Below are 25,140 nucleotides of genomic sequence, written 5' to 3'. Positions count from 1 at the left end.
GTATAAAAGTTAAACTCTTATATAATCAAAAAATGTATATTTAAATTTTCATTGATCATGTAAAGCATTGTTAATAATTATGATGCTATAAAAGTATCTTTGACAGCTGTTTTTCTTTAAAAAGCTCAATATAAATAAATATATAGTATATATATATTCGTGGTTGGCTTCTCTGCTTACAACACTGTTGCCACAACTCACCAATAAATGTAATCTTCTAATTTAGGAATTTTTTGTTATAAATTCACATAAATTTCTTAATATCACTCACATTTGCTCACAATTGACACTTAACAGAAATGTCAGATTGTCTCTTATGACTTTTATACTTTGATATATAACTATATCGCGCTATCACGTCTCTACTTTGTTCAAGTAATATTTTCAGTTATATTTTGTGATATTTAAGCTTCTTAGAAAGCATACTGTTATCGTTTCATTCATATCATAACTTCCAATGTTTTTTAATAGTTTTGAGGTTAGGATTTTAACAACAAGAAAAATACATATATTTATTTTTCTTTAACATTTTTTTTGTAATAGCATGAGTTACATTAATTTCATAATTTTGAGTTGTAATACTATTCTCTTGCATTATAATCAAACATAATATAATGATTCACTTATTTATGCTTTTTACTTAATATAATACAAATACTTGTTTTACTTTTAGTATGGTTGAAGATAAAAACTATAAAATTGGAAGTCGCATAGAATGTGATGGGTATCAAGGTATATTAAAATATGTTGGTCCTGTTGGCAATACTAAAGGCCTTTGGTTGGGTATAGATTGGGATGATCCTGGACGTGGAAAGCATAATGGTACATATGAAGGTGCTGAATATTTTAAAGCTAGGTATGTCTAAAATATAATGATTTTATTGTAAACATATTATTCGTATTAAATAAATATTCTATAACAGGCAAACTACATCAGGATCATTTGTAAGGCCTGGTAAAATTAAATTTGGTATATCTTGTCCACAAGCAATCAAACAACGTTATGGTCTAATCGATGATGAATTGGCTGGAGTAGATAAAGATACTTTATCATCTTTGCAAAAAGAAATGAATGCTCCATTCTTGGAAATGGTTGGATTCTCAAAAGTGAATAAAAAACAAAGTAAATTTGATCAATTAAAAATGATATGCTTAAGAGAGCAATGTGTCAATGATGCTGGTGCTCCTGGTGAATTACAAGAATTATGTCCTAATTTGGAAGAATTAGATCTATCTAAAAATTTAATAAGTTCCTGGAAAACTGTTGCAAATATCTGTAGTCAACTCCATTCTCTTAAACGGCTTAATGTTAGGTAAATTTATATATTTCAGATAATATCATACAATTAGTTTTATATGAATAAATAATCAATTTTTAGTGAAAATTATTTGCTACCTGAAGAAAATATGGAAACATTAAAATATGCATTCACATCTGTAAAAAGTTTGACTATTACTAAAATGAATTATAACTGGTCTGATGTGCAGAAATGTGTGCATATGTTTTCATCATTGGAAGAGCTATCAGCTTCATTTAATATTATTAGCATTTTAGATGATTCATTAAAATATTCAACTTCAATGAGAATACAAACAATAATGCTTGAAGGAAATTTCTTGTCAAGTTGGACAGAAATTCTTAAATTAGGTTCACTTCCATGGTATGTTGATAAAACAAAATATATATTATCTCATCTATTCATATATTATTTTAATATTATAAAATTTGCAGTTTAGAATGCCTTAATTTGAATTCTAATACAATAGATAGAATAAGGTTTCCATCTGTCACATCAACGGGTAAAACAAATATTTTTTCTGCTTTACGGCAATTGCATATATCGGAAAATAACATATCAGAGGTAATATATATTAAAAAGAAAAGATCTTGTTGATTTACTAATAAGAGAACATTTATTTCTAGTGGCAATCTGTGAGTGAACTGGAGAAACTTAATAACTTAGAAGATTTTAGATTTAGGGGAAATCCAATTTTAAAAGATTACACTTTAGAAACAGGAAGACAATTAATAATAGCAAGAATATCACATTTAAAATTATTAAATGGCACGGAGATAACCCACGAAGAAAGAAGAGGTGCCGAGTACGATTATTTAAAATTATATTTACGAAAATGGATAGAAACAGAAAATAATCCTGATAAAAGAAATTTGTTCATAAATGAACATCCTCGATATCCAATTTTAGTTGATAGTATGTAAAAACATTTTTTACATAATTAATATTTTGAATTATTAAACAATATTATTATTATATTTTATTTAATTTTTTAGAGTATGGAATATCCGATATTCCATCGTCTAAAGCAAAAGCAGAAATGGTTTCTAACGTTATAACGGTAGAATTTATATGTCCAAATGATCCTCATCAATTTAAAGGAATTAAAAGAAAACTTCTTAAAGATATGGAAGTTCAAAAAGTGATAGGACTTGCACAGAGACTTTTTAAAACTGGTGGTAGAATTCCAACACTTTCATTTGTACAACAAGATGTAAGTGATTTTCGTTATTTCTAATGTTAAAAATGAATTTTATTATACATTATATTAATGATGTTTCAGCTTTCAAAAGAAGAAATTCCTTTAGATAAACCGTTACAAGAACTCAGTTATTATTCTATTCAAGATGGTGATCAAGTTCTTGTGAGGTGGTGATATTAACTTAATTATTTATGCATATGACTGTATTTTCTATACTGTTGAGAAATTTCTTCACCATAATTTGTTATTAAACTTTTTTAATCACATTTGATTATTACTTAAATCCTTCTAATAATCACTATTAAAAAGTTGTTGATCTTCCATAATGTGACTTCAATTTTGACTACTATTAAACTACTAGTAATTATTACGCGAATATCATAAATAATTAAATACATAAAAACATTAAATGCATAAATACATAAAACATTGCTTACTAACTTAACAAAGATAGTTTCTTTTTAATTATGAATAATTGATGCAAATGGATTTATAATATTTTATATTAATATTAAACACAATCACAGTACAAAATTATATATAGATATCTTTACGTGTTACGAATAAAAATATTTATCCCAAATGACACAAACATACGGAATCTCTTTACTAAAGATATTATTTATATAAAATTTAATTTTGTTGTGCTTTTTGTTCGATTTTACTAGCTTCTTCCTTTTCCAATTGTTCTCTTGTTAAGAGTGATAGTCCTAATTGATTTTCACGTGTAAATGGCTGAGCCATTTGTCTTAACCATCGTTTACTAATCTAAAAATAAATAAAATAATAAAAAAACCACAAAAATTAATCGTTGTTGCAATGTATGGATCAATCATATTACTTGTACAGCCTCTTCAGTAGATAAATTACATAAACCATCTGATAAATGTTCTTGTATCCATTTTGGTAATTTACTTCGTTTGTCAGCTCTGGAAAATCTCTACGCATAATTTATATAAATAAAGTAAAATATAAAATTATTTTACATATATATAAACATTTATAAACATTGTATAATTTACCTTATCAGCAAATACCATAATACCATAGTCAGTTTTACCTCTTATAGCACGTCCAACGCATTGTGCTGCATGTCTCATAGCATCAAAAGTCAAGAAATCATTTTCTCTTATCTATAAAAAAACAATGATTTAAATTAGAAATTATTAGAAAATTCAAAAACTTATTTACTTACTTGGAATTGATCACGTAAATATTCTAAACGTGCTTTTAAAATTCTTGATTGTGTATACACATAGGGTATACCAAACATTAAAACAGCTCTTCCTAAGTGATGATCAAAATCAACACCTTCTGATACTTTGCCACGAGCTACTGAAAGCAAAATAGCACCTCGACCATTTTCACAAGCTTTTATGTAATTTAAAAGAGCTAAACTAGTTTCTGCTGAATCCTGAGTTTCAATGAATAGCAATTTATGTCTCTGAAGTTGATCTACTACTCCTTGATCATACCTTAAATAAAAAATTTGTTTTTGTATACAATTTTTGTAAATATTAGATAATATAATAGATAATATAACGCTTTTTTTTTAATTAAATGAAACATACCAAGCAGCTACAACAGATTCCATATATAAATATGAAGTAAAAAAGCAAACTAAGCCATCAGGAACAGTAGCAGCAAATTCAACCAAAAGTTGACCATAATTTCTGATAACAGCAACATCTTCTCTTGTTTCATACTTTGATGAAATTGCTACTTGATCATTGCCTTTTGCCACAATCTTTTTTACAAAGAATACAATGATATAAATATGATAACATGTAATAAAATAATATTAAGATATAATCATTAAAGCTATTACCATTGGAAGAAGACATGGTCGAGCTAGTGTCATAGTAAATGAAGACATTATCACTGGATGAAAATCTAATATTTTTGGATACATATCCAAAGGTGACAAGGTTCCAGAGGTGATAATTACTGATTGAAATCTTTCAAATACTGGCTTCATTGCTATGGATGAATCTAAACAACTAAAATGTAGTACTGGATTCAAAACTGTAGGTGTTTTATCATCGAATGGTTCTACTATAATTGTAAATCCTTTTGTGTATGTAGAAACTAATGTAGCCAAATGTGTTATTAAAGTAAGCGGGGAGAAATCTGTTAGATCTGTTATTTCCATAGTTCTCAAAAGTGATGCTAATCGTTCAGCACAAAATCGTAAAGGTTTTCGTTCTATAGAAACTTTTGTTTGAATATCTCTCAAAAATGCTGCTGGAGACTCTTGTACAACATGCTGCACGCGTAAACGTGTCTTTAAGTATTCTATAAATCGCTTCAAGAAATTAACAAAATGTTCTGCATTTCTTATATTCCCAGGAACAGCTTCTGTAAAAATATAAATAAAGAAAATTATAGATAGAAAAACAATCAAATATTATATATGATAATTTACCTTGAAGAACTTCATCAGGTAATATAGGATTTGATAAAATAATATCAGTCTCTCTTTGTACTTGTGCATCTTTTAAACCTGCAACTAATCTTTCATATTCCTCTTTTAGTTTGTTAACATCATCTTCTCTCATTCTAAAATGTATATATGCAAAAATAAAATCTTCTAAATTATTATAAATAAAATATATTTCAATAATAAATGATTAATAAGTCACTTACTCTGCAACAGTTTTTTCTAGAAGTTGAACATTAGCAGAACTTTTTTCCATGAGTCTTCTATTTATTTTAACGCTCATCGAGTCAATACAAACATTATCTGACAAATTAAATACAGTGTTATAATTCTTATATATATTTAAAATATAAATATCACATACCAATGTTATGGGCCTCATCAAATACAACTACAGAACTTCTACTTAATTCTTTAGAAACAGTTTCAGCTATTTTTGGATCAAGTAAGTAGTGGTAACTGTATACTACAATTTGAGCTTGTAAAATCTATACAAAACAAAAGTTATAAAAAGTTTTTATGGTAGAAATAATAATAAAAAAGATGTTTATATAAATAATTATTTACCATAAAACGTGCAAGAAAGTATGGACACCAATTACGATCTTTACCATATTCTTTTAAGTCGTCAAGAGAATATATACCAGAAGGTATAATTTGACTTCTACCTTCCATATCAAATCCTTCATAAAAACTACAAATTGGTGTAGATTCATCATAATTATGCCTATCACGAACATATGATGCAGTGAGAGAATGACATCGTGAATCAACTACTTTTCCTTCTCGTTCCCTGCTTACCTTTAATTGCATATTAAAATTAGTTAAACTTTTTTTAAGATGTAACTTAAATATTGCGTGATAATTATATTATTATTTTATAATTACTTCAGGATGAATACACATATTTTTCCTTGAACTGAGAACTAATCCTATTATCTTTGGTTTACTTTTCAATTCTTTTTCATAATAATCAATAAGTTTTTTTAATTCTTCTATGACTTTTTCTATTTCTGGTACAGTTCTGGAGCAATATATTAACTTTGTTACATCTAAAGGATGTTCCAGCATATATGCAACAATTAAAGACAACAATGTTATTGTTTTTCCAGTTCCAGATGGCATCTCCAAAAGACAATGGCCCTAAGATAATGAAAATCAAATTACACACTTTAATAACATTTTCTTTATCTAATTTATTTATTTATATAATATGTTATAATAAAGAACAAAAAATAAAAGTAGTAAAATATAATAACATATATATACTTTTGCATCCAGGCCACGCTTAAGTTCAAGCATATATGCATATTGTTCTGGATATATATAATCATATGGAAAATAAACAATTAAGCCATCAACACTAATCCTAAAATTAGAAAATAATTAACAAACATTTAACACTTGTAATTATGTCATATTTTAATTGCATAAAAATCTATTATTACTTCATGTTTTATCTTATTATGTTACATGAGTGCAACAATCAAACGTAAGATTGTCATTTATTGACTGACATAATTCATTCAATAGCTTAAGTATAAAATTCTGGAGAATTAGAAAAAAAACGTTTTAACCTATTCTCTTTTTAGAAATGAATTATACAAACATATTTATTGGCGCCACTTTGAAAAAACTTTGTGTGTGCTGCCTGTTGCAACAGCCGCTAACTTCAAATTAGAGGGCGTTAAATTCTTGATGATATTATAGTTTCCTATCACGAAAGTATTAAACTTTTCTCGAAACTTAGAACATCGAAGTTCTATAAAGCTTGGATTAAGAAATACTTGCCTCCAATTTTAGCGTCTGTATTAGTATTTTTGTGAAATCGTATATTAATTTAACGTTTGGTGATATTTTCATTATAGTTGAAATGTTAAGTTTAAGGAAAAAAACATTATATTGTTATCGTATATATTAGTAATTATTGATTATCAACTTTCAAAAGGTACAAGAATTTCGGTAAGAAATAAAAATGGTTACTTTGAAAAAACCACGTTAATAGTATATGTATATTTATAGAAATAGTTATTCCCTTATTGTTAATATAAGATTATAACATGAGATTATTATTTAAAAATGAAACATTCATTGTTATATTATATATTATACATAATTATTTTCTACCTGTTTTTTTTTACAGGTTACCTTGTAATAATGTCTATACCACCATATTTACTAGGGCCAAATCCATGGGCTACCATGATGGTCCAACAACAAGCCCATGCTCAGCTAGCTGCAGCACAGGCTCATGCGCAAGCAGCAGCACATGCTCAAGCTGCGCATCATGCTCATATGCAAGCTATAGCTGGCCCACCACTTCCTCAAATGCCAAAACAACCAGAAGTATTATCAGAAGATAAATTACAAGAAAAAGGTAGTATATATGTAAATTTTATTGCTGTGAAAAAGTAATATCCACATATATAATTTTAGCACAAAAATGGCAACAATTACAATCAAAACGATTTGCCGAAAAGAGAAAATTTGGATTTGTTGATGCTCAAAAGGAAGATATGCCCCCTGAACATATTCGTAAGATTATAAGGGATCATGGTGATATGAGTAGTCGTAAATATAGACATGATAAACGTGTATATTTAGGGTAAGATTTATTAAAAAATATTAATTTTATTTAGGAAATTTTAATATATGAACATTAATTATTTAATTGCAGTGCATTAAAATATATGCCACATGCAGTAATGAAATTGTTAGAAAATATGCCAATGCCTTGGGAACAAATAAGAGATGTAAAGGTTTTATACCATATAACTGGAGCTATTACATTTGTTAATGAAATTCCATGGGTTATTGAACCTGTTTATATAGCGCAATGGGGGTCAGTATTCTAATAATGTCAATCTTTTTCTTATGTATATCACATAATATATATATATATATATATATATATATGTATATAAATGTTTTTTAAAATCATAATATTAATAATATATGTTTTATGTTAATTATTTGGGAAAATTAGAACAATGTGGATTATGATGCGACGTGAAAAAAGAGATCGTAGACATTTCAAAAGGATGAGATTTCCGCCATTTGATGATGAGGAACCTCCATTAGATTATGCTGATAATGTTTTAGATGTTGAACCATTGGAAGCTATTCAAATTGAACTTGACTCAGAAGAAGATGAATCTGTTGCAGCATGGTTCTATGAACACAAACCATTGGTTGGAACCAGGTATATAAATTTATGATACAGTATATTAAAAAATATTGGAAGACCTAGTTTTGTATAATATAATATTATGTTTAAAATTATATGCTTAATATTATATGATGAATCGCGTAGGGGTCCTGAAATCAACTATATATGTGAGTTGACAGATGGTTGTTTTTGTAGTTGTGTCCGAGACATACTATAAAAATATATCACTGGACAAAACGCTATGCTGATAAATGTATATTATGCATAAATAATATTTTTTAAGCAGTATAAATATGTTCTTAATATTTAAAATTATTACAGACATGTTAATGGATCTACATATAGAAGATGGAATTTGACTCTACCTCAAATGGCAACATTGTATCGATTAGCAAATCAACTTTTAACTGATTTGGTTGATCAAAATTTCTTTTATTTATTTGATCCTAAATCATTCTTCACTGCAAAAGCATTAAACATGGCAATACCAGGAGGACCAAAGTTTGAGCCTCTTGTAAAAGATTCAAATGCTGCTGATGAAGACTGGAATGAATTCAATGATATAAACAAAATTATTATTAGACAGCCTATTAGGACGGAATATCGCATTGCATTCCCTTATTTATATAATAATATGCCACATTTTGTACATCTTTCATGGTAAGAGAGACTTTTTATATTAATTACAATATAAGTTGTGTGTATGTGTGTGTGTGTGTGTGTATAATCCACACTAGTTTGTAGACTTACTAAGTAGTCAATTATGGTCTAACTAGCAGTGTGGCATAGTAAAAACAGGATGGTTGTTATTCGTACTCTTTATAAAAATTAAAAGAGAACTGCTGAGACCATCTACACAATATATATTTTATTTTATCTAGTATATTAATTTTATACTTCTAAGTAATAATGTATTAAGAGCTATAATATGTATTTTATTCCTTTAATTTTTGTAACAATTTATAGGTATCATGCACCGAATGTTGTATACATAAAGACAGAGGATCCAGACTTACCAGCATTTTATTTTGATCCTTTGATTAATCCAATTTCACATAGGAATTCATTAAAGGTAAATGTAAGGATTTAAAAGATAGATTATAATCATAATAATTAATCATTTTAATTTTGATAATATAATAAATGAATTGATTTACAGTTTCTTATTCGAATTATAATGATAAAAAGTTAAATATACATTTTTATTATGTATAGACAATGGAACCGCAAATTGAAGATGATGAAGATTTTGTCTTAGATGATGAAGTCCAACCCTTTCTACAAGAAACACCACTTTATACAGATAATACAGCAAATGGTATAGCACTTCTGTGGGCACCAAGACCGTTTAATACACGCTCTGGAAGAACAAGAAGAGCAATTGATATTCCTTTGGTAAAATCATGGTACAGAGAGCATTGTCCTCCAGGACAACCTGTTAAAGTACGAGTTAGTTATCAAAAGTTACTTAAATACTTTGTATTAAATGCACTGAAGCATAGACCACCGAAGCCTCAAAAGAAACGTTATTTATTCCGATCATTCAAATCGACCAAGTTCTTTCAAACTACAACAATAGATTGGGTTGAAGCTGGATTGCAAGTATGTCGCCAGGGTTATAATATGTTGAATTTACTCATACATAGAAAGAATTTAAATTATCTTCACCTGGATTATAATTTCAATCTAAAACCCGTTAAAACACTTACGACGAAGGAAAGAAAGAAGTCTCGATTTGGAAATGCTTTTCATCTATGTAGAGAAATTCTTCGTTTGACAAAATTAATTATTGATTCGCACGTACAGTATCGCTTAAATAATGTCGATGCATTCCAACTGGCAGATGGATTACAGTACATTTTTGCTCACGTTGGTCAACTTACTGGCATGTATCGATATAAGTATAAACTAATGAGACAAATAAGAATGTGCAAAGATTTAAAACATTTGATATATTATCGATTTAATACTGGTCCGGTTGGAAAAGGACCTGGCTGTGGATTTTGGGCACCTGGCTGGAGAGTATGGCTTTTTTTTATGAGAGGTATAACACCATTGTTAGAAAGATGGTTGGGTAATTTGTTATCCAGGCAATTTGAAGGACGTCATTCTAAAGGAGTTGCTAAAACTGTGACCAAACAAAGAGTAGAGTCGCATTTCGATCTGGAACTAAGAGCATCTGTGATGCATGATATTGTAGACATGATGCCTGAAGGTATTAAACAAAATAAAGCTCGTACAATTCTTCAACATCTTAGCGAAGCATGGAGATGTTGGAAGGCTAATATACCATGGAAAGTCCCTGGATTACCTATTCCTATAGAAAATATGATATTACGTTACGTAAAGATGAAGGCTGACTGGTGGACTAATACTGCTCATTATAATAGAGAACGTATCAGACGTGGTGCCACTGTGGATAAAACAGTATGTAAGAAAAATTTAGGTCGTCTTACTCGACTTTATTTAAAAGCAGAACAAGAACGCCAGCATAATTATTTGAAAGATGGACCGTATATTACTCCAGAAGAAGCTGTAGCTATATACACTACTACCGTACATTGGTTAGAATCTAGAAGATTTGCTCCAATACCCTTTCCACCACTTTCATATAAACACGATACAAAATTGTTGATATTGGCTTTAGAACGTCTGAAAGAAGCTTATAGCGTTAAATCCAGATTGAATCAAAGCCAACGGGAAGAACTTGGATTAATTGAACAAGCGTACGATAATCCACACGAAGCTCTATCCAGAATTAAACGACATCTTTTGACTCAAAGAAATTTTAAAGAAGTGGGTATAGAATTTATGGATCTTTATAGTCATTTGATTCCAGTTTATGACGTGGAACCTCTTGAAAAAATTACCGACGCTTACTTAGATCAATATTTATGGTATGAAGCAGATAAACGAAGATTATTTCCACCATGGGTGAAACCATCTGACACAGAACCTCCACCTCTTTTAGTTTATAAGTGGTGTCAAGGTATTAACAATTTACAGGATGTTTGGGATGTTAGTGAAGGAGAATGTAATGTATTATTAGAATCCAAATTTGAGAAACTCTATGAAAAAATCGATCTTACTTTGTTAAACAGACTTCTTCGTTTAATTGTCGATCATAATATTGCTGATTATATGACTGCAAAGAATAATGTTGTGATTAATTACAAAGATATGAATCATATAAACAGTTATGGAATTATTAGGGGTATGCAGTTTGCGTCATTTATCGCCCAGTATTATGGACTTGTGCTTGATTTACTGGTTCTTGGATTACAAAGAGCTAGTGAAATGGCTGGTCCCCCACAAATGCCAAACGACTTCTTAACTTTTCAAGATGTGGCATCTGAAACAGCACATCCAATTAGATTATATTGCAGATATGTAGACAGAATACATTTATTCCTTCGATTTTCTGCCGATGAAGCAAGAGATTTGATACAAAGATATCTGACAGAACATCCAGATCCTAATAATGAAAACATTGTTGGATATAATAACAAAAAATGCTGGCCACGAGATGCACGTATGAGATTAATGAAACATGATGTTAATTTAGGACGCGCTGTTTTCTGGGATATTAAGAATCGATTACCTCGTTCTACAACTACTATACAATGGGAAAACAGTTTTGTTAGTGTTTATAGTAAAGACAATCCAAATCTGTTATTTAACATGAGTGGATTTGAATGTAGAATTTTACCAAAGTGCAGAACAACGCACGAAGAATTCACACATAGAGATGGAGTATGGAATTTGCAAAATGAAATTACAAAAGAAAGAACTGCTCAATGTTTTTTAAGAGTAGATGATGAAAGTTTACAAAGATTCCATAATAGAGTGAGACAAATTTTGATGGCTTCTGGTTCTACGACATTTACGAAAATTGTTAATAAATGGAATACAGCTTTAATAGGATTAATGACCTACTTTCGCGAGGCTGTAGTCAATACCCAAGAACTATTGGATTTATTGGTCAAATGTGAAAACAAAATTCAGACACGTATAAAAATTGGTCTTAATTCAAAAATGCCTTCAAGATTTCCTCCAGTAGTATTCTATACGCCTAAAGAATTAGGTGGTCTTGGGATGCTTTCTATGGGTCATGTATTAATTCCTCAATCAGATTTACGTTGGTCCAAACAAACTGACGTTGGTATTACACATTTTAGATCTGGCATGAGTCACGATGAGGATCAATTGATTCCCAATCTATACAGGTATATTCAACCTTGGGAATCAGAATTTATAGATTCACAGCGTGTTTGGGCAGAATATGCCTTGAAGCGGCAAGAGGCAAATACACAGAATCGTCGACTTACTTTAGAAGATTTAGAAGATAGCTGGGATCGGGGTATACCCAGAATAAATACCTTGTTCCAAAAGGATAGACATACACTTGCTTATGACAAAGGTTGGCGAATACGTACGGAATTTAAGCAATATCAAGTTCTTAAACAAAATCCATTTTGGTGGACTCACCAACGTCATGATGGGAAATTATGGAATTTGAATAATTATAGAACAGATATGATTCAGGCTCTAGGTGGTGTTGAAGGTATTCTAGAACACACACTTTTTAAAGGAACTTATTTCCCCACATGGGAAGGTCTCTTTTGGGAGAAAGCATCAGGCTTTGAAGAGTCAATGAAATATAAAAAATTAACAAATGCTCAAAGGTCGGGTTTAAATCAAATTCCAAACCGTCGTTTTACTTTATGGTGGTCACCCACTATAAACAGAGCAAATGTTTATGTAGGTTTCCAAGTACAATTGGATCTCACAGGTATATTTATGCATGGTAAAATACCAACATTGAAGATATCTCTCATTCAAATTTTCCGTGCTCACTTGTGGCAAAAAGTACACGAGTCAATTGTCATGGATCTTTGTCAAGTCTTTGATCAAGAATTGGATGCTTTGGAAATTGAGACAGTACAAAAAGAAACTATACACCCAAGGAAATCATATAAAATGAATTCTTCCTGTGCTGACATTCTACTTTTTTCAGCATACAAATGGAATGTTTCAAGACCTTCTTTACTAGCAGACTCTAAAGATCTTATGGATAACACAACAACTCAAAAATATTGGATAGACGTTCAATTGCGATGGGGTGATTATGATTCTCACGATATAGAAAGATATGCAAGAGCTAAATTTTTAGATTATACAACAGATAATATGTCTATTTATCCATCTCCAACGGGACTTTTAATAGCTATCGATTTAGCTTATAATCTTCATAGTGCATATGGTAATTGGTTCCCAGGATGTAAGCCACTTATACAGCAAGCTATGGCGAAGATAATGAAGGCAAATCCGGCGTTATACGTACTGCGAGAGCGTATTAGAAAAGCTTTACAATTATATTCATCAGAACCAACTGAACCATATCTTTCTTCTCAAAATTATGGGGAATTATTCTCGAATCAAATTATTTGGTTCGTTGATGACACTAACGTATACCGAGTAACAATCCATAAAACTTTTGAAGGTAATCTGACTACAAAACCGATAAATGGTGCGATTTTCATATTTAATCCACGTACTGGTCAGTTGTTCCTAAAGATTATTCACACTTCTGTGTGGGCTGGACAAAAGCGTTTAGGACAATTGGCAAAATGGAAGACTGCTGAAGAAGTTGCAGCTCTTATTCGGTCATTACCCGTAGAAGAACAACCGAAGCAAATTATCGTAACAAGAAAAGGAATGTTGGATCCTCTTGAGGTGCATTTACTAGACTTTCCCAATATAGTAATCAAAGGATCAGAACTTCAGTTACCTTTCCAAGCCTGCTTAAAGGTTGAAAAGTTTGGTGATTTAATTCTAAAGGCAACAGAACCACAAATGGTTCTCTTCAATCTCTATGACGATTGGTTGAAAACAATTTCATCTTATACAGCATTCTCACGTTTAATCCTCATTCTTCGAGCATTACACGTTAATACGGAACGTACTAAAGTTGTACTTAAACCAGATAAAACAACTATAACAGAACCTCATCACATATGGCCATCTTTAACCGATGACGAATGGATCAAAGTAGAGGTGCAATTGAAGGACTTGATTTTAGCAGATTATGGAAAAAAGAACAATGTCAATGTTGCATCTCTCACTCAATCTGAAATTCGAGATATTATTCTAGGTATGGAGATCAGTGCACCCTCTGCCCAACGGCAGCAAATCGCAGAAATCGAAAAACAAACAAAAGAGCAGTCTCAGCTCACAGCAACTACTACTAGAACAGTTAACAAACACGGTGACGAAATTATCACTGCGACTACATCCAATTATGAAACTCAGACGTTCAGTTCTAAAACAGAATGGCGTGTAAGAGCAATATCTGCTACTAATTTACATCTTAGAACGAATCATATATATGTATCTTCTGATGACATTAAAGAAACCGGTTATACGTATATTTTACCAAAGAATGTACTGAAAAAATTCGTCACTATATCTGATTTACGAGCACAAATTGCTGGATACCTATATGGGATTAGTCCACCGGATAATCCTCAAGTAAAAGAAATTAGATGTATAGTAATGGCTCCACAATGGGGTACACATCAAACAGTACATTTACCAAATGCATTACCAAATCATCAATACCTTAAAGAAATGGAGCCATTGGGATGGATACATACACAACCCAATGAATTGCCGCAATTATCGCCACAGGTATTTATATATTTATTACATTTTAATACATTATGTTGATTTATTAATAACGTTTTACTTGCTTTACGTTCTAATAGGACATCTCGACGCATGCACGTATCATGGCGGATAATCCAATATGGGACGGGGAAAAAACCATTGTCATTACATGTAGCTTTACACCAGGTTCTTGTTCTTTAACAGCATATAAATTAACTCCAAGGTATTAAACGTTACACTCTATAATATTGTATAATTCCGTTTATTATATAAATTATATCTTTATTCCAGTGGATTCGAATGGGGTAAACAGAATACTGATAAAGGAAATAATCCTAAAGGATATCTTCCAAGTCATTACGAAAAAGTACAAATGCTTCTTTCCGATAGATTTCTTGGTTTCTTCATGGTACCTAATCAAGGATCATGGAACTATAATTTCATGGGTAAATTATCAATCTTTTTATTTATATAAAGAAATAATTTATATAAATTCTCTGAATAAAATTATTGAAACGAAATATATTTTTTTAGGTGTGAGACATAATCCAAATACGAAATATGAGTTACAATTAGCTAATCCAAAAGAATTTTATCACGAGGTTCATCGACCAGCACATTTTCTAAACTTTTCTAGTCTGGAAGATGGAGATGGTGTTGGAGCAGATCGCGAGGATATGTTTGCTTAAAATAAATATCTTTCTTCAAATAATATCTTTTTTTTACTTCACTTGTCGAAAATGTGAATTGATAATATTGTCTCGCTTTTTTGTTGTAGACACAATCATTCAATTGAAAAATGCCATAATAGATTTTTCAACTTAAATGAACGAATATTTCAATGATATTTTTTTTCAAATGTTTTTCATTTATACTCATAAACGTACTACTACTTCACAGAATAAATATAGAATATTGAAATAAATTCAACAATCATAGTATAAGTAGTATGTATTTAAAAAAAATTGTACAAAATTTTTTCTTATATAAAAAACAAATAAGCTATTCTACGGACTTTAAAAGATAAAGAAAATGTACTTTTATTACTTCATAAATATTTAAAATAAATGTCTAAACATGACAATTGTATGAACAGAGATGTTTTATAATATAAACACATGTTTTATATTTTATCAATGACGTGAATTCATGTAAAAGATAATATGGAAGCTGATATAATGAATAATGAACTCTATGAAATCTACTAATGAAAATTTTACGACTATTTTCATTAAAAATATAAGTACATACTTGTTAGAATTTTTAACTATTATATTTTATTATAGTTTCAATTTTTGTAGACTATCTAGGTAAAACGATTAGTAAAAACGAATTATTTCTACGTTATAGAGATATTGCAAGAATAATTAGATAATTTGTTATACAATACTTTAAATGCACTAATAGCATCACATTTATTTAATAGTAATAAATATATAGAGATTCAAAGTATATAGTAAAGAATGATACACTTTAGATATATATCTTTATCCAAGTGTACGAAGTCTACATGTGTACAAGTTTTATAAGTATAATATGTCTTTGTCATCAAATTTAATAACTGTAATAATAGGTCGATCACTATGTAATGCATAGTTTATTAATGATTTTTTATTTAAAAAATTGTTCCAAGCGCTTCGTAATATTCAATTCTTTTAATATAAGTTATAGTCTAATTCTTCACGGATTCCATCCTCTTTATTCTAATGTCACGATATATCATTATTTATCATAAATTAATGAGATTAAGAAATATAAAAGAAAAATAAATGGGTTTGAAGAAAAATGAAAAATGGAATAAGAAATAAGAAGCGTGCATGTGAATGTATATGATTTTAAAGAGAGAATAACATTTTTGAAGTAAAAATCGTCTCTCATTTCTTTAAGCCTGTTGGCAATTTTTTCTTACGAAATCGATGATCATCTATCATCCATCAAGAATATACGTTCTCATCAACGAACGTATTTTATAGATCACAACTGATTTTTTATAATATTCGATCACTATTATTGTGTATTTTAAGGACAATCGCTTTCTTCAGCACTTTCTTTACTCGTGCCAAATGGCTCACGTCGAATATTTGCATTGACTTTATCTTGAAGAGGTAAACCACTTGATGTTGTACAAGTAGTACGAGACGCTGAGCTGTGATAAACGCTTCGAGTAGAGTTTCTCGAAAAAAATTTATTATCGTTATATCCAAATCTTTTAAGTAATAAACGCTTAATTTTTTCTTTGCAAACGAGCGTTATGAAAATGATCAAACCCTGTAAAGTATTCACCACGTCTGTTATGTACCAAATATAATTATCAGATCCTTTCCATAACGTGGATATGATTTCCGTTGACCAGGTGATACCCATTACAATGAACAACTTCAAGTACAAATTAAACCTATAACCGAAAAAATAATATATTCATTTATTTAGTACATACCCATATTTGCCCTATAGTGTTTTTATTTAAATATATATTATAAATTAAAGAGCTTAAACTCGTCATTTAGAATCGACGATGAAATTAAATATTATATAATTCTCTTTTTTAACAAAATACTATTATTATTACTTGTAATATATTAGTGATGAATATTATTTAACGAAATTCCGATGCTTTAATGTCGAGATAATCTCATTGTTGTTACGAATGATTTCGTAATAATGAAAATAAACTATGGCATGGGAACATCTTCTTGTCGCTTGCCCTATAGCGACGTCTAAAAATAAGCTTTTGGTGTTAGTATGAAAAGATTACCATACCATATCGATGATTCGCACGAGTATAATATAGTAGATTCACTCGATATTATTCAAAATATTATTTATAATGATTAATTATTTATATATATATGTTTTATACAAAAATAATATTTTCTCTATATAATATGAACTCTCTTGCTTATTTAAAAAAAAAAAAAGAAAATTTTACAAAAAGATCATATTATACAACACATACCATTGCTTATTATCGTCATGGCGTCTACTTTCACTACTTCTTAAATGATGAGCCGTATCTCTTTTATGTTGTTGAATCTTTAAAGCAGTTGAGATAAATAGACATAGATTGCAGAAAACTGATATTGTCATAGGTCCAATAAAATAAATATTCGTCGCTGTGTTATCTGAAATAATATTATTGGACATTGCTCTTGTTTCTTTGTCTCTGTCTCTCTCTCTCTCTCTCTCTCTCTCTCTCTCTCTCTATATATATATATATATATATATAAATTAAGACATAAATTGATATTAATAGACTTACATTTAAACCAGCATCTTTCCGCTCCCAATTGGGGGCGAATAGAACCTTCTGGAATATTAGGAGCAAAGTCCATAATCAAGCATATACCTGTGAATAACGATGCAACTCCCCAAGCATAAATAGAGTATATTATAAATTTTTTTTGATCTCTTTGTTTCATACTGCCCCTTAATGCTCGAAATCCTCTGAAATAAAAGAGAAATATATGAGCATTTAATGATGATATTCGATATATACGATAAAAAAAAATTGAAAAACCTTAGTAAAGGATCAATACCATACCACACACTTAATATATTATCATGCCCCAGGGAAATTACGATAATGTTTAGTTAATCTGAATGAAAGGATCACTTTACAATGACAATATTTCACTTAATACATAATACTCACTTATGGATATACATAAACGTAAGGTATCATGTACAAAAGTTATAAAATATTCGACTATATATTGTTTCCTAAAAGAGTTGTTAATATTTACATAAATATCCATTTAGGAAACGTAACACTAAACGAATATGTATTTATTCTAATATGAAAAATGTACTGTCTTTGTGGTAAATTACTAAAGTCCACAACACACAAAGAGTTTACAGGGCTTGGCTAAATGAATGAGCGATTAACACGTAACGTATGTTAACGAGCGTGACTCGTTAACACCCCATTTAACCAACACCAATGCTTTTCCATTCTTTTATGGAAATAAAACTAATCGCATAAAATGAATGTCCTCATTATACAATTAGTTTCTGTTAAGATATAGAGCTTTAAATCTTGAAAAGAAAAAAATGTAGTCTAATTATTTAGTTCTGAACTCTTACGTATACTTTGTTAAAAATCTTTGATAGATAAGAAATTATTGATTATTAAAGCTACTTTGTCGATCTTTTCTACATTTTTCTTTGCTTTTTCCTTTTATATCCATTTTCTTTGCGTCCTTCGTCGAATACATTTCGAGAAACGAAACGATGCTCGTCTTCTTGTATTTTGTTTGGATTGAGCACCGCAATTTCCTCGGTTTACACCCGCTGTGTTTTATATAGCAGCTTGGTTTGTATAGACAGAAGAATCGTCTCTCGTGGAACGAGAGTAGTGAAAAAGTATTCCTTTACTTGGAAAACAATTTTATTTTTTGTCTTCGTATCTAAATTGTTTTCATTAAATTGTTATATATATATATATATTATATAATAAATAAGCATTAAATAATCAACACTTGTAAATTTTCTTTCGAATGGTAATAAAAGAATGTGGCGAAATCGATCAATCAATCAAAGAAAAGACACTATCGCTTTAAAAAATCTTTCGATCGATTAGAAAAGAAATTAATGAAACGATAATTACGTCAATAAAATGAAGAAATAAATAATAAAGAGAAAAGACTACTGTCATTTTTGATTGAATTTCGTGAGTTATCTCCCACGCGATCGCCAGTTATTATCGTTAAAAGCACCTAATGCGCGAAGTACTCGTTTACTGTATCTACAGACATATCGAAATTAACGTGTGGACATTTAGCACGCGTGTAAGTTTGTGTATGTTCGAAGTCACGCACGGGATATTAATCCGCCCCTACGTCATCTTCAATTTCTCCCCGATGTTTGTCAATTATCAAATTTCTTCCAATCGCTGTGTTAGTGCCGATACCAATGTCGATGCCGGCTGTGAGAATAATTGACATAAGGATGGAGAACACACATACACACAACATATACAGACATGTACACAGACCAGAATAACCAAAATGTTTTTCTACGATCCCATTGATGTGTGTTATTGAAAAGGCACGCAGCGTAGAAAATTCGTATTCGTCGAGACAACACTTTCAACTATTTAAAATTAAGCACGGCGCGAATCCGAAAGCTACGAACATGCAATATGACTAGCTATGAATGATTCATTAACTCTATCACCAGACGTTTCAATTGCTGACTTATCGGGTTTTATTAAAATCGCCCACTTTCTGAAGAAAATAATACAAAGAAAACATTGAGATATATTGAAACTCTGATCGCTTACCCAAATGTCCACCAAATGTCGAAACACATGACGTTCAACCAGTAAAAACTTGCCAAAAAGAAGAAATACATAAAGAAAGCTGAAACACAGAGAAGAACATTCGTGTATTATCTTTTTATTCAATCCATCATTAGAATAAATTTATGAATGGACAAATAGGCGAATATGGCCATTTTGCCGTATTAATTATTTTATCATTATCGATATAGAATATTTGATATAATATGAATATCGATAAACGTAAACTCCAATTTTGTTAAAGTATACTCTTCTATAAAAACAATAGCAAAAGTATTGAAAATGAATCTATCCGAATGGAAACGATCGACAAATTTATTACTCTGGATAATAAAAATATAGAAAAAGACTGATTGACAATACGATACCGATAACGATGCACCAAGTTGACGAGATAATATCTTCCGAAGATGTTTGTACTATCACAAGAAAGAGATAAGCGAAAAAGAGAGTACTAGTATAAACGCGTAGAGTACGACCATGCATATTATTCAGTTCTGGTATTATAGAATAAATAACAAAGGTTATAAACAGAAATAGTAATGATATTATTAGGCAAATAATAAAAAATCTCTTGAGTCTGCCGTTAAAACTTCCTTCGTCAGCGTATGTACAGCATTCTATCACTTCGTATTGATCGCGTTTGTAAATACCGAAACAATAATCCACTTGATTAATTATAGTTTGATTTAGTATATAGATCGAACCATTTTGCAAAAGTAAGAACTCATCTTCCATGAGACACCTGCTAGAATCCGCTATAGAGATCCCGTTACAAGGATCGTGCACGAAGAAACGAAAGTTAGTTTCGTCTACAATTAAATCGGTTAAATCGAAGCTATCGGCATCGTAAACTGGCGGAAATTTAGCAGTCTTGTTCGCCATCACACACGTGTTATTTATCAAGATATGATTCCAGTGACAGCATAAGGGTAGACAAAATGGAATAAAATTTTCATTAGACGAAAGACATCGATGAGAGTAATCGATCGCGCTCGTTCTCGAAAGATTTCTATCGGAAGTATCTTCTGGTTTTAAAGATAAAAACGAATTCGACGAATCTGACATTTCCATCGTCAGAAATAAAAAATAAGAATATACGAGGACGATGCCTATTCTAATGTTTCGACCACCGCCCATCCTTCGCGAATGTAATTGTCAACTGAACTTTCGTAACATGTCGCATGCGTCAACTCGTTCGAACTTCTGACAATCTTTCAACCACAAACGCCTTATCGTCTTAGAAGAATCTCTAACGTCTAAAGATAAAACCGTCATGTACGTTCCTTCGAAAGCATCCGGCGCGATTCTGCGATTCGAAAACTCTTTCTAATCTAATCTTTATACTGTGTATTTTGTATCGAATATAGCTATACGTTACGTATCGATGAATCTTTATCGATTTCATGCCGATTAGTTAATATTAAAAAAAATTGTTTTATACGACTTATTTTTTATACAATTAATCTATTCCTATAGATAAAGATTTCACTGAGATAGATTTCTAATAGATAAATAGATATTATTTCCCTTGTGAGATGTGAGAAAAGTAATAACATTGATCGTGAGTTTACCTAGAAAAATACAGCACACGTTTGAGATCCATTGTTGCGGCACGATCTGTACTGTCGATAGAATTATGTACGAAACGGTCAACGATCCGATGTATGCACGTAGAACAAATCCATGCAAATTCCTTAATTCCTTAATTAGCGTGTAAACCAGCCATGTGGCTAAAAGGAATGGTACCGATATGATCATACCGAGTGAAATGAGGAACCCACGAATAATTGACTTTTCCTTTATATCTTCCTTCTCACAGAAAAGAACTAAGTATCCATTCGAGATATATTTTATCACGGCCAGACAATACTGTCTCGGATTCAATATCTGATTACCCTTTTCCGAAAAGGGCAAATAGAACGACCCGTTTTGTAGAAGGAAGAATTGTTCTTCTGGATAAATAACAGGATTCAAAGCAGACTTCTGGCCTCCATTACAAGGATCCCAATACAAGAAACGAAAATTCTTGTCGTTCGTGGTAATGTTCATCGGAGAGAGATCCATCGCGTAAACTTGTGGCAAAGGTATCGATGTATTTTCTATCCTTTTGCACTTGTTCTTCGCAAAAATGTAGAAACCAGGAGGACAACAAAACGATAAACAATTTCCTTCCGGAACACAATATCGGATATAATCTTCCTCCATATTATTCCTCATAATGAATACTTCCTCGTCTATTGTACTTTCTTAAAATAGAAGATATACGATTTTAATTATCACCAATGAGATAAATATAATCACAAATATTTTCTTTTAATTTCATTGATATTATATATATATATATATATATATATATATATATATATATATATAGACACACGAATATATTTGAAAAATATATTTAATCACCCATTAAATTTGATATATTAAAGTTCGTTTCTTCTGTCATATTTTTTTTCTCGAATTTCGTATTTCCGTTGATAGTGCCATTCGTGATAAGATTAAAAGTCGTAATTGAAGTCACATCATTCACAGAATCCGACGTTATATACGAATAATTTGCGTAAGATCTTACAACCATATTTGTTTGAAATAAAACTATCACCAAAATTATTGCAAAGATATCGACGAAAGCCATATTTTCTTTTCTTGAAGAGATCTAAAAGAGGTGTTGTCAGTGATGAATCAGCAGCAACACTGAATACAAGAAAAGTGTTGTTCAACACCACCCTTGCCCTATCAGACCGGTAGCGGCTGTTGGGAATTCCGGTCTCGATTCGTTCGCTGTATTCATTAATAAGAAAAAAAATAAGGTCGTAAAGAGTCACGATCACGTTTACAACTCCTCTCAAGTAATTGAAGATAAAAAGACTTTATGTGCTTTCGTTGATTAATTAAAGAGAGACATATCACCGGTTATTCTCCCTAATTGTTTTCTCCATGAGAGAATTATGAATGTCTGATACTTCAAGATCAGATTGTATGTGGAAGATAATACGATGACGACATTGATGTATCGACTACATTTAAATGCATTCAATGCGGGTGAATGTACATTAAACACATTGAAATTTTTATTCGAATATAATAGATTAAGAGAATTACGAAAAGAAATGAATAATATGTTTAATAGTTCGTATAAAAATAATTAGAAATATATATATATGTATATATGTCTTTCTATGTATATAGAAAAGTAAATAAGATATACGGAAGCCAGAAATTTTAAACCCTTCGTTTTAATTGTAATAAATTATCAAAACTATATACTATCTATCGCATGAGATAAATCACAGATTACTATAATTCCAAATTAAAGTACAATACCGTATGTAAAATCTTTTTGATTATATGAGAAATTATCGATATCATTGATAGATTCGTCATATAAGCACATGTCGGTATCGTTAACGTTGCAGTAATGGTAAGATTAATCGTAAGAGTGATAAGGATTGCACAATATGTTCGAAAAGAGAGATATATATACGAGTATTAATGATATTTCATATCAAATTTGATATCATTTAATATCTGCTTGTAGTTGTAGATATTCTTATTATAATCTACTCGTTATAACTATGAATTTTAATATAAGTAAAAAGTAATGTGTTAATGAGATATTTAATCGATAAAATTCTATCATTCATTTAAAGAATTGTATTAGACATTTGCAAACATTTTATGACTATTTTTTTGTTACGTTACGTCCATCACGAACACGAGTACTAATTTCTGAATAATTAGGACAAGTAATTTTTAATTATTAAAAAATTGGAGTTTAACAATTATATAAAAAGAGTACATGTGGTTGATTAAATAGCAATGGTAGAATAAATGTTGACAAATTCTTACCTACGGGTATGCAGACATCATGAGGCAAATACTTGAATTGTGAATTGATGAGAAAACAGTAGGATATCGTGAGACAAGCAACATAGCACATAAGAGTTTTTCCATAAATATTTCGAAGTTCTGGTATGATGGCGTAAACCACAAAAGTAATGATGAGGAAAGGTATAGACACTATCGTCATAATTGGATATATTTGAGTGGTAAGTAACGGTAGTTCCTCTTCTGATTGAAAACATATTAAAACGATAATCTTCTTCAAAGATTGATGCCAATCAATGCAATACTTCCATTGTGGGTAAATGCTTTTTCCGTCTCTAAGAATACCATTGGCTTCGATCGTAAACTTATCCTCTTCGTACTTTTCCGGCTCCAGTATGTAACTTTTATTCGGACATATTCTATTACGCAAAATAGCAAAATGGTTGGCAATGTTCGATATATTTTGAATTTCAGATGTCAGTTGATCGTTCTTCAGTCGTAAATCCGGAAGAACGTTGTAATTTTGTAACTTCGTACAATTCGGTGCTTCGCCGTCGCTGAGAACCTCCCCGTCTTGACAGCATTTTCTCAGACACGGCCGTAGCTCGCAGATACATCCACGTATGGAATCGTTTTCGGTCCAGTATAAATTGGTGGGGTATAAAGTATCCTTGTGAAAAAGAGAACCATTCTCGTATCTACGAACCTTGCCCTCTAAGGGTACTGTTAGTGATAAAGGACAAGGTAAATCTTCCTGACACGTTCGTACGGTTTGACTAATGAAAAGAAGGAAGAAACTTAAAAGTTTTACACACGATCCCATTAGAACGAAAGAAATATGAAAAAAGAAGAAGAAAATAAGAAAAAAATGTGAAAAAAAAAGTTACGTGGGAAAACGGAAGAATGAGAAGTCACGGATAAGAAGTGCGTCTCGAAGGATCACCTATTATCCCTATTATATTTTATCCTATTATCTATTCTGTTCTATTATTTTACCGATCTACGTATCGGCTCACATTCGACGCGGACGACTCGTTGCCAACTGCGGGCGACAGCTGTCTCTCCACCTCCGCACTCATTTTTACTTCTGCCACCTTCTGGACTTGCTTTTCTCATCCGACTTTTTGATTAATACCAAATTTCGAGGAATATTGAATATCTTCTTGCGTTCATCAGAACTTTTTCTTCTTTCTTCATTTTATTTACATAGATAATTCTATTTACCTCTAT

General features: G+C 30.6%; 4 protein-coding genes across 8 annotated transcripts; 2 read left to right on the top strand and 2 right to left on the bottom strand.

Moving 5' to 3' along the window:
* Positions 1 to 237: 237 nt before the first annotated feature.
* On the top strand, positions 238 to 2,765 carry LOC127067324 (tubulin-specific chaperone E). 2 transcript variants are annotated; one of them, XM_051002121.1, is made up of 8 exons: positions 238 to 375; positions 674 to 856; positions 924 to 1,313; positions 1,380 to 1,661; positions 1,733 to 1,862; positions 1,925 to 2,213; positions 2,294 to 2,511; positions 2,581 to 2,765. In XM_051002121.1, the coding sequence occupies exons 2-8, from the start codon at positions 675 to 677 to the stop codon at positions 2,671 to 2,673; spliced, it is 1,584 nt and encodes a 527-aa protein (XP_050858078.1). In that variant the 5' UTR covers positions 238 to 375; position 674; the 3' UTR covers positions 2,674 to 2,765. The 2 variants fall into 2 exon arrangements, with proteins under 2 accessions (XP_050858078.1, XP_050858079.1); XM_051002122.1 differs by having other exon boundaries at positions 298 to 478.
* A 219-nt stretch (positions 2,766 to 2,984) lies between these two features.
* Positions 2,985 to 6,569, bottom strand: LOC127067322 (general transcription and DNA repair factor IIH helicase subunit XPD). Its single transcript, XM_051002116.1, has 13 exons — positions 6,388 to 6,569; positions 6,209 to 6,308; positions 5,828 to 6,082; positions 5,507 to 5,740; positions 5,304 to 5,427; positions 5,146 to 5,242; positions 4,925 to 5,058; positions 4,328 to 4,857; positions 4,071 to 4,246; positions 3,695 to 3,974; positions 3,522 to 3,632; positions 3,341 to 3,439; positions 2,985 to 3,267 (listed from the first exon to the last, which is right to left on the bottom strand). Exons 1-13 carry the CDS (start codon positions 6,390 to 6,392, stop codon positions 3,133 to 3,135), a joined length of 2,280 nt encoding a protein of 759 aa, XP_050858073.1. The 5' UTR covers positions 6,393 to 6,569; the 3' UTR covers positions 2,985 to 3,132.
* Positions 6,570 to 6,706: 137 nt separating this feature from the next.
* On the top strand, positions 6,707 to 15,489 carry LOC127067320 (pre-mRNA-processing-splicing factor 8). 2 transcript variants are annotated; one of them, XM_051002115.1, is made up of 11 exons: positions 6,707 to 6,887; positions 7,083 to 7,316; positions 7,376 to 7,544; positions 7,617 to 7,781; positions 7,926 to 8,141; positions 8,430 to 8,768; positions 9,075 to 9,180; positions 9,324 to 14,798; positions 14,876 to 15,000; positions 15,069 to 15,223; positions 15,312 to 15,489. In XM_051002115.1, the coding sequence occupies exons 2-11, from the start codon at positions 7,097 to 7,099 to the stop codon at positions 15,464 to 15,466; spliced, it is 7,125 nt and encodes a 2,374-aa protein (XP_050858072.1). In that variant the 5' UTR covers positions 6,707 to 6,887; positions 7,083 to 7,096; the 3' UTR covers positions 15,467 to 15,489. The 2 variants fall into 2 exon arrangements, with proteins under 2 accessions (XP_050858072.1, XP_050858071.1); XM_051002114.1 differs by having other exon boundaries at positions 6,713 to 6,901.
* A 583-nt stretch (positions 15,490 to 16,072) lies between these two features.
* LOC127067323 (G-protein coupled receptor Mth2-like) lies at positions 16,073 to 25,062 on the bottom strand. 3 transcript variants are annotated; one of them, XM_051002119.1, is made up of 6 exons: positions 24,907 to 25,062; positions 23,932 to 24,686; positions 20,059 to 20,137; positions 18,037 to 18,221; positions 17,734 to 17,899; positions 16,605 to 17,172 (listed from the first exon to the last, which is right to left on the bottom strand). In XM_051002119.1, the coding sequence occupies exons 1-6, from the start codon at positions 24,987 to 24,989 to the stop codon at positions 16,797 to 16,799; spliced, it is 1,644 nt and encodes a 547-aa protein (XP_050858076.1). In that variant the 5' UTR covers positions 24,990 to 25,062; the 3' UTR covers positions 16,605 to 16,796. The 3 variants fall into 3 exon arrangements, with proteins under 3 accessions (XP_050858077.1, XP_050858076.1, XP_050858074.1); XM_051002117.1 differs by lacking the exons at positions 23,932 to 24,686; positions 24,907 to 25,062 and adding exons at positions 21,651 to 22,325; positions 22,489 to 22,759; XM_051002120.1 differs by lacking the exons at positions 23,932 to 24,686; positions 24,907 to 25,062 and adding an exon at positions 20,445 to 21,402 and having other exon boundaries at positions 16,073 to 17,172.
* Between the last annotated feature and the right edge of the window lie 78 nt (positions 25,063 to 25,140).

This window comes from Vespula vulgaris, chromosome 10 (assembly GCF_905475345.1).
Source record: "Vespula vulgaris chromosome 10, iyVesVulg1.1, whole genome shotgun sequence".
NCBI lineage: Eukaryota > Metazoa > Arthropoda > Insecta > Hymenoptera > Vespidae > Vespula > Vespula vulgaris.
This window is presented reverse-complemented; position numbering and strand designations above follow the sequence as displayed.